At 43.7% G+C, this 15,735-nt stretch overlaps 1 protein-coding gene across 4 annotated transcripts in view; it reads left to right on the forward strand.

Annotated features, from left to right (window-relative positions):
- Positions 1 to 10,672, forward strand: part of Rprd2 (regulation of nuclear pre-mRNA domain containing 2) — a 56,250-nt gene extending 45,578 nt beyond the window's left edge. For 2 of the 4 annotated variants that reach the window (XM_021157257.3, XM_085835657.1), the window contains 2 exons: positions 4,607 to 5,788; positions 5,929 to 6,265. In XM_021157257.3, coding sequence (XP_021012916.1) covers positions 4,607 to 5,788; positions 5,929 to 6,017 — 1,271 coding nt within the window. In that variant the 3' untranslated portion in view covers positions 6,018 to 6,265. Of the gene's footprint in view, positions 1 to 4,606 lie in introns of all 4 variants that reach the window. The other 2 variants (XM_021157255.3, XM_021157254.3) reach the window with 1 other exon arrangement.
- Positions 10,673 to 15,735: the final 5,063 nt, after the last annotated feature.

Below are 15,735 nucleotides of genomic sequence, written 5' to 3' on the forward strand. Positions count from 1 at the left end.
TGTAGCTTACATTAACCCTAGCTCTTAGTGCAGGGTAGTGTGTGTGTTGAGTTTTAATATATAGCCTATATCAAACATAACCTATATATCTTGTTTTCTCCCTTCTGTTTGTAATCTCTGCCTCATTTAAACTTCTCCTTTTTACTTTCTCAGTTGTCTTGTACATACAACTGCCTCAGTTTTTCATGAATCACTTGATCTTTCAATTCTTATTTTCCAGATTCCTACACAACCTTCTTAAACATCTCAGTATAATGATGCAGTTAATTGTAAATACTAGAACTGTATCGTTGTTAAAGCCAGGGACTTCTAGGTGACATTTAGTAATAACTAGAGATACTTTTGTTTGTTACAACTGGGACAGAAACTCCTAAGCACTAATGGGTCAATGTCAGAGAAATGTCATTGAATATCTTATAATGCATAGAATAGTCTCCAACCACAAAAATGTATCTATGCTAGAATATCAGCAGCGATAAGGTAAGGAACTCTGTCCTTATGAGTAGAGCATATAAATAGCTATTACTTTCTGTTCCTGAACTGTCCTGGGTCAGTCTATTACTATTGCTTTTTCAGTAGTCATTCAAAGAGAGTTTTATTTTACAGAACTAAATAGAAGATCCATGATCTTCTGAAATCCTTCTCTGTTGGAACTAGCAATTAAGAATTGATGTTTCCAGTAATCCCAATTCTTAGACGACTAGATCCCCAGTTACAGGCTAGCCTGTGCTGCAGTGGGATATTACTGTTTTTTCATTTTCCTTTTTCTTTTTTTAAAGATTTATTTTATTTATATGAGTGCACTGTATTTTTTTCTTTTTTATGGCACAAAATATTGATGATAATCTACAATATTTGATTGTGTATAGCTCAAGAGATTTTGATGCTTTTGACTTTGCACTTTCTGTTGCCATCCTATATAGATACAGAAAATCTTGAAGTCACGTCTATTAGTTTCTCCTATAGATGCAACACAGTATTTATAGAGTTCTTTTTGCTCTGCAGATTGCATGTGGTCCTTTTTGTCACTTGAATCAGTTCTGACAGGATGAGAAATAAAAACACAAAAAATACCTCCTTATGGAATAGCTGAGTTTGTCATTTTTCTTTTGCTTTTAGAAAGTGGAATTCCTAGCCAAGTGTGGCATGCTGCAATCCCAGCACTTGGAAGGTAGAGGCAGGTAGATCTCTATGAATTCAAGACCAGCTTAGTCAACAGAGCAAGTTCCAGGGCTACATAGAAAGATCATGGAAAAAAAGGAAAAATTCCATCTTCGTGGGAGAAAAAGAGTGGAGTTTTTCCTTTAAAAAAAAAAGACTTATTTATTTGTTTTATATAAGTACACTGTCACTGTCTTCAGACATACCAGAAAAGTGCATCGGGTTCCATTACAGATGGTTGTGAGCCATCATGTGGTTGCTGGGAATTGAACTCAGGACCTCTGGAAGAGAAGTCAGTGCTCTTAATCAGTGAGCTGTCTATCTGGCCCCATGGAATTTTCCTTAACCGTTCAATATGCTAAAACGTAAATGCTCACGTTTACTCAACACTATAAACAAAAATCTTTCAGAGGCTAGCAAGATAGCTTAGTGGGTAAAGCCACGAGCTGCCAAAGCAGACTACATGAGACCCACGTGGTGAAGAAGAGAACCAGCTCCCTAAAATTGTTCTCTCTCTGTCACACACATACACACAGTACAGATTTTTAAGGCTTTAATTTTTTTTTTTTTTTCACAAGAAAGAAATTTTTTTCCAGGTGGTGGTAGTGTATGCCTTTAATCCCAGCACTCAGAAGGCAGGGGACAGGCAGATCTCTGGAGTTTAAGTACAGCCAGGGCTACACAGAGAAACCCTGTCTTTTAAAGAATTTTTTTTCTTAGAACTTTATTTTTGTTATCCACAGTTCTATTGATAAATTTAAAAAAAAAAAAAAAAAAAGACTTCACAGCTTGTTGAGGTAAAATAAATGTAGAAAAGACCAAAAGAATTTCCTGTCTTACAAAATATAAGTAACAGCTGTCTCTTTAAGTTCACTTATTTATAGAGGAGGGGTTATATCTGCTTTCATGCTTATGGACTACCGAGGGGTATATTACAAGACTGCATCACAAAGATCCTCCTGAGCTAGGAGTGTACCTCAGTGTAAAGTACTGGCCTAAATATGTGAAGCAAAAACAAGAATAATAATAAAGTTTGTTTCCAGTGCCGTGGGTTTGTAAACATTTTAGCCACTGTGAAATTAAGGATGAACTTTTCAAGAAATGCTGAAAATGGAGCTCTGGTGAGACTCAGGTACTTTTGCTCCTGAGTTTACACTTGAAGAACTCAACACACAGAGGTTCTGTTGCCTTTAGCAGTTAAGGAATGGAGCCAGCCTCGGTGCCCATCCACAGATAGTTAAAGTATGCACATATGCTCATATGGATTCAATTCAGCCATATAAAGAAAATGAGAAATACAGTATTTGCAGGGAAATGAGTATAGCTAGAGACCATTGTGTTAATCAGGGTAAGTCAGACACAGAAAGACAACCAGTAATTTGGGCCCTCTGGAAGAGCAGAAAATGCTCTTAACTGCTGGGTCTTCTTCAGCCACTCTTCTGGCTTGTTTGTTTGTTTTATGTGTTTATTTTTGAGGTGGGGTCTCAACTACATCGTTCTGACTGACCTTGAGCATGCTGTGTAGACCAGTTTGACTTTGACTGCATGGAGATTCACTAGCCTCTACTTCTGGAGTATTGGGATTAAAGCCATATGCTACCACAGCCTGGCTCTTTTTTCTATTTGTGGCTCTGATATATCTAATGCCTTCTGTCCTCCACATCTACATAAACATACACAAATAAAAACAGGCAGATCTCCATGCATTCAAACCCAAACTAGTCTGTACATTGGGCTCCCAGCATTTAGAAAGTGGAACCAACGCCGGGCGTGGTGGCACACGCCTTTAATCCCAGCACTCGGGAGGCAGAGGCAGGTGGATTTCTGAGTTCAAGGCCAGCCTGGTCTACAGAGTGAGTTTCAGGACAGCCAGGGCTACACAGAGAAACCCTGTCTCGAAAACCAAAAAAAAGAAAAAGAAAAAGGAAGTGGAACCAAGAGGATTAGAGTGTAAGGCCACTTTTAGCTACATAAGGATTTTGAGGCCAGCCTGGATTACATAAGAACTTCCCACCCCCAAAAAAGACAGGGCCAGAAAGATGATGCTCAGGACTAAAGAACTCTTACTACTCTTACAGAGGACTCAAGTTTGACTCTCAGCATCCACATGGCAGCTTATACCCAAGCCTAGCTAAGGAGATCTGATTCCCACACACACACAACTCATACACATAAAAAAATAATTTTTTTAAAAGAGAGAAGGTGGGCAAAGATGCTTCAGTGGATAAACACACTTGTCACAAGCCTGATGACCTTGTTCAGTACTGGAACCACTCTATGCACGCTGTGGCACATGTACAAACACACAAACTCATACACAGTAAAAATATAATTTTAAAAGAAAGAAAATGTTCCTTAAAAAATTCCAAGCTGGGTGTGGTGGCACACGCCTTTAATCCCAGCACTCAGGAGGCAGAGGCAGGTGGATTTCTTGAGTTCGAGGCCAGCCTGGTCTACAGAGTGAGTTCCAGGACAGCCAGGGCTACACAGAGAAACCCTGTCTCCAAAAAGAACAAAAAAAAAAAAATTCCAGTCTCTGGCTTTGGTGATTCAGACCTTTAAGCACGGCGTGGGAACAGGGGAGGTTGCGCAGAGGCTGGTGGATCTCTCGTAAGTTCACGGCCAGCCTGGTCTCCATAGAAATGTAAGAATATAGAGTGAGATCCTGTCTCAAAAGAAGGGTACACCAGAGACAGAGACTCGAGAGATGGTTTGGTGGATAAGAGCACTGGCTATTCTTCTAAAAGACTTGGGTTTGATTCCCAGCACACTCATAGCAGTTTACAACTGTTGGTAACTCCAGCTCTAGGGATCCAATCCCTTTTTCTGGCCTTCTTGGGCACCAGGAATGCATGTGGTACATAGACATACATAAGGACAAAACACCCACAAACATACAAAATAAAAGCCTTGATCTAAACTTGTTGGAAAAATGTATTCCAGACTGAAGTTTTGGGTATGTTCTTTTCCCCTTGAGAATAACAGTGCATGCTCACATGCTGGCATAAACTAGAAGATGGAAAGGCGGGAATATCCTTTTGTGTTTGGAGAGATTCCACAGCTCAAACACAGACGCTGGTTGAGAATGTTGTGTTAGGAAGACTTTGCTTCCTTTCCTCTGCTGCTTGGCTTTGTTAAGCTGTGAATGATCCTGACATTAAAAATCCCTCTCCTTCCTGATTCCTTTCATTACAGGACTTGCATCTGGAATGTTCTGGGACTATCTGAGTGCTTTGCTGTCTTAGATTGATAAATAGACCTGTTTGGTTTTTGTTTTTGTTTTTCGTCTCAGCTAGGCACTGCCTGTTTAGTCTAGATTCCTTTTAACTTCATATTTTAAAGTCTGTCCCACCAGAGTGAGTGATAATATCTAATAAGCCTGCCTTGTTTTCATTATAATGTGGGTAGTTGTTCTTTTTAACCCCTCTAATCTGTGTTTCTGCAGGCTTGTCATCATTACTTCAGAGTGTTACTGCGAACCCTGTGCCAGCCAGTGAAGCCACTTCCCAAAGCACCACAGCCTCCCCTGCGAGCACCACAGGCTCTGCCGTAAAGGGGAGAAATCTACTCTCCAGTACCCAGTCTTTTATTTCCAAAAGCTTCAACTATTCTCCTAGTTCTTCAACTTCTGAAGTCTCTTCGACTTCAGCAAGCAAGGCGTCAGTTGGGCAGAGCCCGGTGCTCCCAAGCACTACGTTTAAACTACCATCCAGTTCTTTGGGATTTACAGGTACCCACAATCCTAGCCCTGCTGCCCCACCTACTGAAGTTACCATGTGCCAATCCTCAGAGGTCTCCAAGCCAAAGCCAGAATCAGAGTCCACCTCTCCAAGCCTGGAAATGAAGATCCACAACTTCTTGAAAGGTAATCCTGGTTTCAGTGGCTTAAACTTAAACATCCCGATCCTAAGCAGCTTGGGATCCAGTGCCCCATCAGAGGGCCATGCCTCAGATTTCCAGCGTGGTCCTACTAGCACTTCAGTTGACAGCATCGATGGAACTCCTGTTCGGGATGAGCGGAGTGGGACACCCACCCAGGATGAGATGATGGATAAGCCCACATCCAGCAGCGTAGACACCATGTCCCTGCTGTCTAAGATCATCAGCCCTGGTTCCTCAACACCCAGCAGTACAAGGTCGCCACCTCCTGGAAGAGATGAAAGCTACCCCCAAGAGCTCCCCAATTCTGTGTCTACATATCGACCGTTTGGCATGGGCAGTGACTCTCCCTACAAGCAGCCTTCTGGTGGAGTTGAGAGGCCATCATCACTGATGGACTCTTCACAGGAGAAGCTCTTCCCAGATACTTCCTTCCAGGAAGACGAGGACTACCGAGATTTTGAGTATTCAGGGCCGCCTCCATCTGCCATGATGAATCTAGAGAAGAAACCAGCCAAATCCATCCTGAAGTCAAGCAAGCTTTCTGATGCCACTGAGTACCAGCCAATCCTGTCTAGTTACAACCACAGGGCCCAAGAGTTTGGGGTCAAGTCTGCCTTCCCTCCATCTGTAAGGGCCCTCCTGGACTCTAGTGAGAACTGTGACCGTCTCTCATCTCCCCCTGGGCTATTTGGTACCTTCAACGTAAGAGGGAACGAACCTGGGTCTGAGCGGTCACCATCACCAAGTAAAAATGATGCATTTTTCACCCCTGACTCCAACCACAGTGGCTTGTCTCAGTCTACTGCTGGGCATCTCACGTTGCCACAGACACAGTACCCAGACTCTCCACACTCAGCCCCACACCGTTCCATTTTCTCTTCACAGAGTACCCTTGCCGCTCCAGCGGGCCACCCACCCACATCAGGTGTGGAAAAAGTCCTGGCCTCCACAATTTCCACCACATCGACGATTGAGTTTAAGAATATGCTTAAAAACGCCTCACGTAAGCCCTCAGATGATAAGCATTTTGGCCAGACACCCAACAAGGGTACTTCAAGTGATGGTGTCGGTCTGTCAAACCTCACCCAGCCCAGCTTGCCCACCACTGACCAACAACAGGAAGAACACTATCGAATAGAAACTCGTGTTTCCTCCTCCTGTTTAGACTTGCCTGACAGCACAGAAGAAAAGGGGGCCCCTATAGAAACTCTAGGTTATCATAACGCAGCTAATAGGAGGATGTCAGGGGAGCCGATACAGACTGTAGAGTCTATACGAGTTCCTGGGAAGGGAAATAGAGGACATGGGCGCGAGGTTTCAAGAGTGGGTTGGTTTGATCTGAGCACACCAGGCAGCTCTTTTGACAATGGTCCCTCAAGTGCCTCTGAGTTGGCATCCCTTGGGGGTGGGGGCAGCGGAGGCCTCACTGGCTTTAAGACAACGCCGTACAAGGAACGGGCACCCCAGTTTCAGGAGAGTGTCACCAGCTTTCGTTCCAACAGTTTCAACTCAACATTTGAGCATCATCTCCCCCCATCCCCTTTGGAACATGGGGCACCCTTCCAGAGAGAGCCAGTGGGGCCGTCATCTGCCCCACCTGCCCCTCCTAAGGATCATGGTGGTATCTTCTCTCGAGAGGCACCCACTCATCTGCCCTCTGTGGATCTTTCGAACCCCTTTACAAAGGAGGCATCTCTGGCCCACACTGGCCCACCACCTCCTCCAGGAGAGCACAGCGGAGTCCCTTTCCCTCCACCTCCCCCTCCTCCACCCCCGGGGGAACTTAGCAGTGGAGGGACTGGTGTCCCCTTTGCTACTCCAGCCCCGCCTCCACCCCCTGTTGACCACTCTGGGGTTGTACCTTTCCCAACTCCACCACTGCCAGAGCATGGAGTGACTGGGGCTGTGGCAGTTTTTCCCAAGGACCATAGTTCCCTCCTTCAAGGGACCATGGCTGAGCATTTTGGGGTGCTCACAGGACCCAGGGACCTCAATGGCCCTGGTCTTAGCCGTGCACGAGAGAGCCTGAGCCTGCCTTCCCATCCTCTGGAGCACCTGGGCCCAGCCCTTGGAGGAGGTGGGGGAGGCAACACCAGCAGCAGTGGCCTTCCCTTGAGTCCCGCACACAGAGACGCCATCGGCCGGAGTGGTATGATTTTACGGAGTCCCCGGCCAGACTTTCGGCCTAGGGAAGCTTTTCTCGGCAGAGACCCATTCCACAGTTTAAAGAGACCCAGGCCACCTTTTGTTAGAGGCCCTCCGTTCTTTGCACCAAAACGCCCATTCTTCCCTCCCAGGTACTGATGGAAATCTGGGGAAGGCATTTTGAACAGTCTAGAGAGCATTGGAAGTAGCAGTTTGGGTTTTTGTTTAAATTTGTTTTTCCTTTCTTGATTTTTTTTTTTTTTTTGCTTTGTTTTGTTTTGTTTTTTGTTTTTTTAAATGAAGGGCCTTCCTTCCAAATTCAGAAAGCATATATGGTAACAGTTTGCTATTATCCAGTCCTCTCTCCACACTTAGGGCCTTTCTAAGTTGTTTGTATTTTTTCTTTAAAAAAAACAAAACACACACACAAGTAAACATAACCAAAGCTACATTATTTGGCTGGGGGAGTGGGGAGGATAACAGTATTTATCCCATCTATTGAGAGATTACTTACATCGAAATAAAACTTGGGTCAGTCCAGGTAATAACGTGCAATGCTGGGGTGTTATTTGGGTCTTGGCCTTGCTGATGGTCAGTAGGAGCAACCCTGTCTCCTTCCCTCTCCAGCTCAGCAGCTTCTGTAACCAGCTTGGCTCCCCGCTTTGTATTTTCTACTCTGCAGAAGACCGAGAGTGTTTGCAGAGGGGAAACATGGGCAGTGTGGGGCCTGTCGGGTTTATTTGCTTTATTCTAAAGGCATGTGGAGACAGAATGCTTTCCTCTTTCCTTTTTTAAGCAGCCTCGTCTGAACTTTTACCAGGCAGTGACTCTGAGGCAGTACAAACTTCATTATGTGCAGTAAAAAGTTTTCTCTTGCTAGATGTGGTAGCACACATAAGTCCAGCACTGGGAGGCAGGGCCAAGAGAAGGGCACCTTTGAGGCCAGCCCGGGCTGTAGAGTGGAACTTTATCTCAGAAAGAAAGGAAAGTTTCTTTGTTGAAAGAAAAAGCTGAATATAATAATTTCAAGGTTAAAATGGGAAATGATCACAATATGTAAAGCTAGGGACGGACCACTCAGTGGTGCTATGTGACCAACTGTCCTTTGTAAACAAGGAAAAGGGAAATATTTTGATGGTTCTCTGTATCTATTCTAAGCCCTTGTCTCCTGCTTTCCCTTTTTCTCCCTCAGTTATTCTGACTAAATTGATAATGAATGTAGGTAAAATGTTGTCCCTGCCTTCTTAAATATTTAAGTAGACACTTAACTTTACTATGGTGCCTAACTGGTGGTTTTCAGCAAACATTAACTATTAGAGAAAGGAAAATATTGTGTCTTTATAGTTTCTTTCTACCCTCACCCATCTCAGTCCTGTATTCATCCTGTTCTTGCTGTTTCAGAGGCGATTGGGTGATATCCTTACATGATACTGTGTAGGTGTGTCTTAGAGGCAGGGGGTACTGCTGGCTGTGTCTTTACTGAGAAAGCAGCGTCCTGAGGAATCCATGTTATCCCTCAGCAAATAGTATCTTGGTGCTTTCAGTACCCACCTCTGACCCTCACCCTCACCCTCATGGCAACTGCTCGTTGCCTGAGTGAGTCATTGCTGTGGAGGGGAGAGCTTTCTTCCCTGCATTAAAAGGTTTGTTTGTGGTTCTGCATCAAATCCCTAAGGGGAAGACAATCGTGGAGCTTGGAGTGCTTCTATCTTTGTATCTGGGAAGCAGACACTGCACACTAGGTTTTCTGGTAGTGTGTTGCACTGGGGCACACACTGAGGACCTCCATCTAGGTGTGCTGCACCAGTGATGAGCTTTTGAAGGAATTCCAGCAAGTTCACACAGAACTCTACAGAGGAAAAGGAGGGCTTTGGATTCCTCAGTGGGGTGGGTAGCGAATGGAGGGAAGGGTGGCCTGTGGTTGAAGACAATCCTTTTGTCTCGGAGCAAACCACTTTTTTTTTTTTTCCTGAAGAAAGGCTGTCCAGCAGAGCCCCGGAGCTGTGATCTGTGTGAGGTACAGCAAGACATCCTCAGAATTCACATCCATTTTGAGCCAGTTCTTCTTTCCTCTCTCAAGCCTTTCTGCCCTATAGATCTCCACAAAAATGCATGATATCATGACCTCGTGTTTGGGGTTGGGTATAACATAGCAAAGCAAAGGAAATATAGTTATATATTGAGTCTTAAGACATTTGTTTAGTAAAAAAGAAAAAGGTATCAAACAAAGAGAATGGGGGCGGGGGCAGGGAAATTGTGACTTTTAGAATTGATTTTTTTTTCCCAGAAATTAAGTGGGGGTATTTTTCAGTCTAGAATAAAAGAATGTGAATTCTTTCTACTGCTCTTATTTAAACTTAAATATACTGTTTACTTGAAAAGGCTCTCTGACTATTTGATTTTCTAAGAAAACAGGGAAGTATCAGGAAAGTGGTTTCTGAGGTGTTGAAGCAGGATAACTGTCTTCAAAAGCATAGCGGCCGTCACAAGACAGGAGTGCGCTGTACAGTTCAAGGACGGACTTTTCAGGGCTTGGGGTTTGTGGGATATTTTTTGTTTTGTTTTTGCCACAAGATCTTCAGTGTGTTTGTTTCAGGGTGGAAGTGGGTGTTATATGAAGCTATCAGATATTTTAAGGAAATCTTCCTACAACAGTAAATGAAGACACCTGTATATATGTGATATAGTGAAACAAAAGACATTTCTGGTATTCATAAAGATAAAACAAGGATTTTATTCTTCCTGTGTCTGTGATTTAAACTCGGTACCATACTCTGGCTTTTGTATTTCACCCTAAGTTTAAAAATAAATAAATAAACAAGATATTTTTTAAAGAATGCACAACATAGTGTGTCTTAGCAAGGACATGAGTCATATGAAGCAGAGTGAGTAGTTGTCACTAAGTTCCTTGATGCTCACTGTAAAAACACAAAGAGTTCCACGAATACTCTAGTACCACACAGAAGTACCACAGTGGTGCTGTGTCAAATAGGACCCTGAAGGATTTTCTGAGAGTTGATTCAGCTTAGATGGGAGCTCCCTCCCTGCAACTCTCTGCCTTCCTGGTGTCAGCAGAACTTGGTTTGACTCCTAGGAAGGTATCATGAGCAGACTAGGACTTTTCTCCTCTCTGAACCCAGAAACCTTGTTTATGAAAAGTGTGGTACAGTAAGCTGGTCTCGACCATGTGAGTGGGCTCAGGTTTCTCACTGCAGAGTATCCACCCAGTCCTAATATTACCTGTTGATGGAGTTAGGCCTCAGCTGTTAGTTTTTGAAGCGGCTGTAAATTACTGCTCCTCCCCCACCATCTTCATATTTTTAACTGGTGGGGTTACCTGTTAAAATTTAAAAAAAAAGATATGTTGGATTGATATTCTCTCACGTGTTCAGTGTGGAAAACAAGTACATGCTTTAGAGGCAACAACAGTGAAATCCTTTTGGAATGTGTATTAATATCATTTAATAAAATAACTAGTTCTAAAGGTTTGACATTTTTCTTTGAGATTGGGGCTTTGACCAAGGGCCCTTGGCTTTTCTGGTAAGTGCAAGCAAAAGTGACTTCTCCAGGAGCCAAAACTGCAGCATTGTAGCACAGACCTATGGTCAGAGATACTAAATTTCCTCCGTTGAAGATGCATCATGGCTATCCAGGGCCAAAGGTGAAACAGGCTACAGAATGGAGAAAGAGTCTGGGGACAGCCCTGAAGATGCCACTAGACTGCCTTTCCACCTGAGGGTATGTGGGAAGGACAAAAGGTGGTATGTGTGGGCACACACACCTGAGGCACATGTGCCGCAGACCCCCACCCCAACCCTGTATGTTTTCTTCATAGCCACTTGCACTTACCTCTCCCAGCGTCTTGGAAAAAAACAAACTGTCTCCAATACTTTGTTTTCCAGCTTAATAAAATATGTTTTTGTTTGTTGCGTGGTTAACTTTTCCCCTCTCACATTGGCCTTTGCCAGCTCTCCTCTTGACTCGTGTATTTGTGTCACTGAAGTCTAGCTGAGCCTCTAAGATCCTGATGGCCTTCTGGGTTGTTTGTTTGATCCTCTATATTGTCATAGGTGGGATGAGACCATGGTGCTCTGGAGGGTGGTCGGTATATACTATGTAGATAATTGTGTTTTACAAATACTGTACCTTTGTGAACCAAGGGGGAAAAAAGGTTTTCATTGTAGCACCTGAGTGCCAGGCACCCTACCATTGAAGTACATCCCTAGCCTTCAAGGAACATTTTTAAAGTAATCATAGAATTGGAGGGAATGTGTGGAAATGGGTCCTTCTGGTCAACTATCCATATCTGTCCTTGGTGTCATATTGGTGATTGATATGTCATGCAGAAACCATACTTAGCTCTTCTCTCTTACTCCATCCTTTTTCATAACCTAGTGAGGCTTAATAAATGGAATGTCGGCTTTAAAGGATCACAAGGGATAGTCACTTCATCTGGGCCAGGCCTGGGTCACTGGCAGGGTAGAAGACTCTGAATAGCAGCTCTGAGTTCATGAAGTTCCATGTGTCACGAGATCTCAGAAATAGCAGCAGTCTGGCGAGCACACCCAACTGCTAGAGTGTTCTACTATAGAGACAATGGAATCTGGCTCCACTTCAGAGTTCAGTACCTAGCTGACAGCTCTACCTTTGAAAGAGCACCAATTTTTAGACTTCTTCCTTGGCTTCTGCTCCCCGCCCCCAGATTGTTTTATACACAGCAGGAGTGAGTTACCTCCTCTTGTGTGTAGACTTAGTAACGCCATCAGAATGGGTTTGGGGGTATTAGGGTGTTTCTCATACTTATGAGTAACTAGAGACAAGTCTGGTCAGTTGCCGTTCACAATTGCTAAGGAATAACTCACACGGATGCTGTGGAGATGAGGCTTCTAGAAGGTCACCTGTAAGAGCCATCTCTAAAGTAAACATCCTGTTCTGTGTAGAAGGGGAGAACATGACTTAAAGGAAGAAGTGTGATTTTTTTAAAAATGACGTCAGAGTTACTTGTGGAAAGAACTTTTTTTCCGCCTTGGCCGCAAAGATGAGGTTGGGAGGGCAGGCTGATTCATTGTAGAGCATCTGCTTAGCACATAAAAGGCCCCAGTTTGATTCCTTAACATCAGGAAACAAGAAGACTGGAATTTATTTAGACATAATTATGGTTACCTGGGGGGGGGGGGGAACAAAGGGGATTGGGTTGTGATTTGTTTGGGGTTTGTTTTCTTTTTTGTGCTTGGGGTTGAACTCACGACCTCATACATATTAGGCACTGTATCCCAGCCCCTCCTGGTTTTCTCTTTGTTTTCCTCGTCCCTTTGTTCTCACCTAGGCTGGAAAATATCAATATGGGTGGAGGCACTAGTGACAGCTGAGAAACAAAAGCCACATCTGTTCATGTTTGACTCAAAAGGATGCTGGCTAACCCAGTCCACCCTGGACTTGTAGGTTCAGGGCAAACCAAATGTTCTCAGCCTCTTTTATTTTCTATCTCTTGTATCCTGTTGTATTTGTAAGATGCTCAAGTTCTTTGTCAACTGGTCTATGGAAAACAAAGGATCTGATGCTCTCTGTCTTTTTCTTAGGGTACCTATGAGAATGAGGAGAACATTGACAGCATCCAGTCATTCCCCCTTTCATGTGCTAGAGCCCTGGGCCCCCTACATGAGAGTCCTGTAAAGCAGCTGGTCCTTGCTGAGGGCAGTAGAAATAAAAGTATAAAGCTGGCCCCGTGTTAGAATGTACACAGACAATACTGAATAGTCTTAAACCCGAGTTACCAGCACGACTTATGGACTGGAGCTATAAGAGTGGCAAAGTTACCATTTTTGAGACTCTGAGCCCCAATGTCTCTTGGGAAAAGTGGCAACAATTTTTCACATTTTGGGTGCTAGTAAGCAGAATTTGCTTCCAATAGCTAAAATGAATTTGGGACTATGTACTGATCCCGATAAATGAAAAGTATTCATTGGAGATAGTTACAAGTAGTTTGAACCTATAAAATGAATATTTTTTTTTTTTTTTTTGGTTTTTTGAGACAAGGCTATACAGAGAAACCCTGTCCTGGAACTCACTCTGTAGACCAGGCTGGCCTCGAACTCAGAAATCCGCCTACCTCTGCCTCCCGAGTGCTGGATTAAAGGCGTGTGCCACCATGCCCGGCCCCTAAAATGAATATCTTAACCAAAACTTTGATCAAGTGAGGATGCCTGGTCTAAAAGTAGAAGAAACCTGAGGAGTTGCTTTATTTTAATTAAGGATTTGGGGTGCCCTGTATTGCAGACTTCCTTCTCCTTCTGTGGACCTCATTTACTCAGTGTCTGTAGCCAGTTTGTAGGAACAAGTTAGGAAACATCACATTTCTTGACTTTTTCTTGAAAGTACTTCACTCTAAAAGTCCTGTGGGCACAAGTGTCTGGGCCATGTGCTTCAGGGAAGGAAAAGGAAAGAAATGCATGTTAGCAAGCATGACCCATTATGAGTATGGTCTTAGAGAAGTGATGTGACTCTGAGCAACCCAGGCTGTGGCTTTGGACAGACTAGGACTTGGCCTTGAGATCATTTTCCAGGGTTTCAAGGGAGCATAAGAACACTACTGACAGAGTTGTTCTGGGAATAAGATGGAATTGTGAAATAGTGCCGCATCTCGGGATCCTGGCAGGCAAGAGTGGGCTGAGCAAGAAAGTTGCAGAGGTGTTTTCCAGGTAGACTAAAAGTTTAATACCTCCTGAAGCCAAGGCATGTACAAGGAGAACAAGTATGTATTGGCCTTAGATACCTGGCTTGCTACAGTGGGTGAGGGAATAACACAACATTCCTTCTTCCACTGCAGGTTGTGTGATGTTGGTAGCTGAACAGTCAGCCCAGTGCACTGCACATAGTAAATGTTAAAGGATGCGTGTAAGAAGCTGTCATTCCAGGGTGGTCCCCCCCTGTGATCCTAACAAAAGGACACTGTAGAATCATTTTTTAAATTGTGACAAAAATCTCTACCTTTTGAAGTTTCCAGTCACTACATGATCAGTACATATTTAACATATATTTATTGAGCACCTCCTAGTTTGTTGTCTGCAGTATGACGCTACCCTGCCTCTCTTATAGTGCCACAAGAAAATCTAGGTCTGCCATTGCCATTCTTTCTGAATGCTGCACTCTGACCACAAGAACACACACACACGATCTTCCTCCCCACAGCCTTGTCTCTTTCTTTGTATTTCAGGATGCCTAAAATATCAGAAGATGGAGCCCCAGAGTGGCCTATGACTCAAGTCAGCTGCCCTCCTCAGGCAGAACGAACGTTGGGCCTCTTTGGAAGCCTAGGTTAAGCAGCTTGTACTGACAACTCTTCCACAAGACCCCATGACCCCATCACCACTGCAATCTGGGAACGGACTAAGTGTCCCCACCCCCAGGTGAGGGACAAATTGAGCCTTCACAGGTGCTAATAAGTTCATTTCCCTTTATGCTTCTCCACACATCTGACTGTGTTTCTGTTTTTACTGTGTAAAGCTAATATGCCTAGCTCTGCATCTGAGATTTAATGGAGAGAGATCAAAGAAAGAATAAAGAAAGATGAAGGCTGGGGTGCTGATGAGAGACAAAGGCTTATGTAAGGAACAGAGAACAAGATGTTGGATGTCTCTAAGATGGTCAGGGAGTCTATTGGAAATATGGAAAGAACAAGGTAGTTTGGAAGAGTGCACACTGCAGATTCATCAGCACGCATGTTTTTTTACCTTAAACTACCTTCTGTGATCTTTGAATTCCACATCTGAGACCTGTAAGATGGATCAGCAGATAACAGGTACTTGCTGCCCAAGCCTGGCAACGTGACTTTGACCCCTAAGACCCATGTAAGGTGAAAGGACAGAACTGGCCACAGAAAGGTAGCATGTGACCTACAAAACTGTGCCACCCACGCCTTCAAAGATTCTTCACACACACATAATAATGATTGATTGATTAAATTCCATATCTGTGATATTAAGAGCTCTCTAAAGTTCCTCCCCCACGACTGCAAAGATAGTCTTAGAGTTGTTACATTCAGTGGTAATAACAGTGTCTTGCAAGCCGGGCAGTGGGCGTGCACGCTTTTAATCCCAGCACTTGGAAGGCAGAGGCAGGCGGATTTCTACACTTGATCTTAGCCAAAAGGCCGAGAAGCGATGGCAGGCGGATCTACAGAGTGAGTTCCAGGATAGCTAACAACATAGAAAACAACAACAAAAACCAGTGTCTTGCTGCTGGTGCTAATTATCATATAGCAAGCACCTAGATGAGCAATTTACACAAGATGTACCTTCAGAGCTGGAACATATATTTTTATTCTTGTTTTATAGATTAAAAAAAATCGAGATTACAGAAAGTTTATTTAAAAAAAAAACAAAACTTAATGCCAGATCCAGGATTTACACTAGATGTTTAGTTCCAGTGTCTATACTTGTTTCTTGCCAGCTTTAAGGATGCTTAATAAATTTTATAATTAAAGGAAAATGACTAACTTCCACTTCCTGTTTTTCTCTCATTCTTGCCCCCAGGAGGTATGCCCTGTCC

This window comes from Mus caroli, unplaced genomic scaffold, assembly GCF_978045245.1.
Source record: "Mus caroli unplaced genomic scaffold, Mus_caroli_1 scaffold_3, whole genome shotgun sequence".
Lineage (NCBI taxonomy): Eukaryota > Metazoa > Chordata > Mammalia > Rodentia > Muridae > Mus > Mus caroli.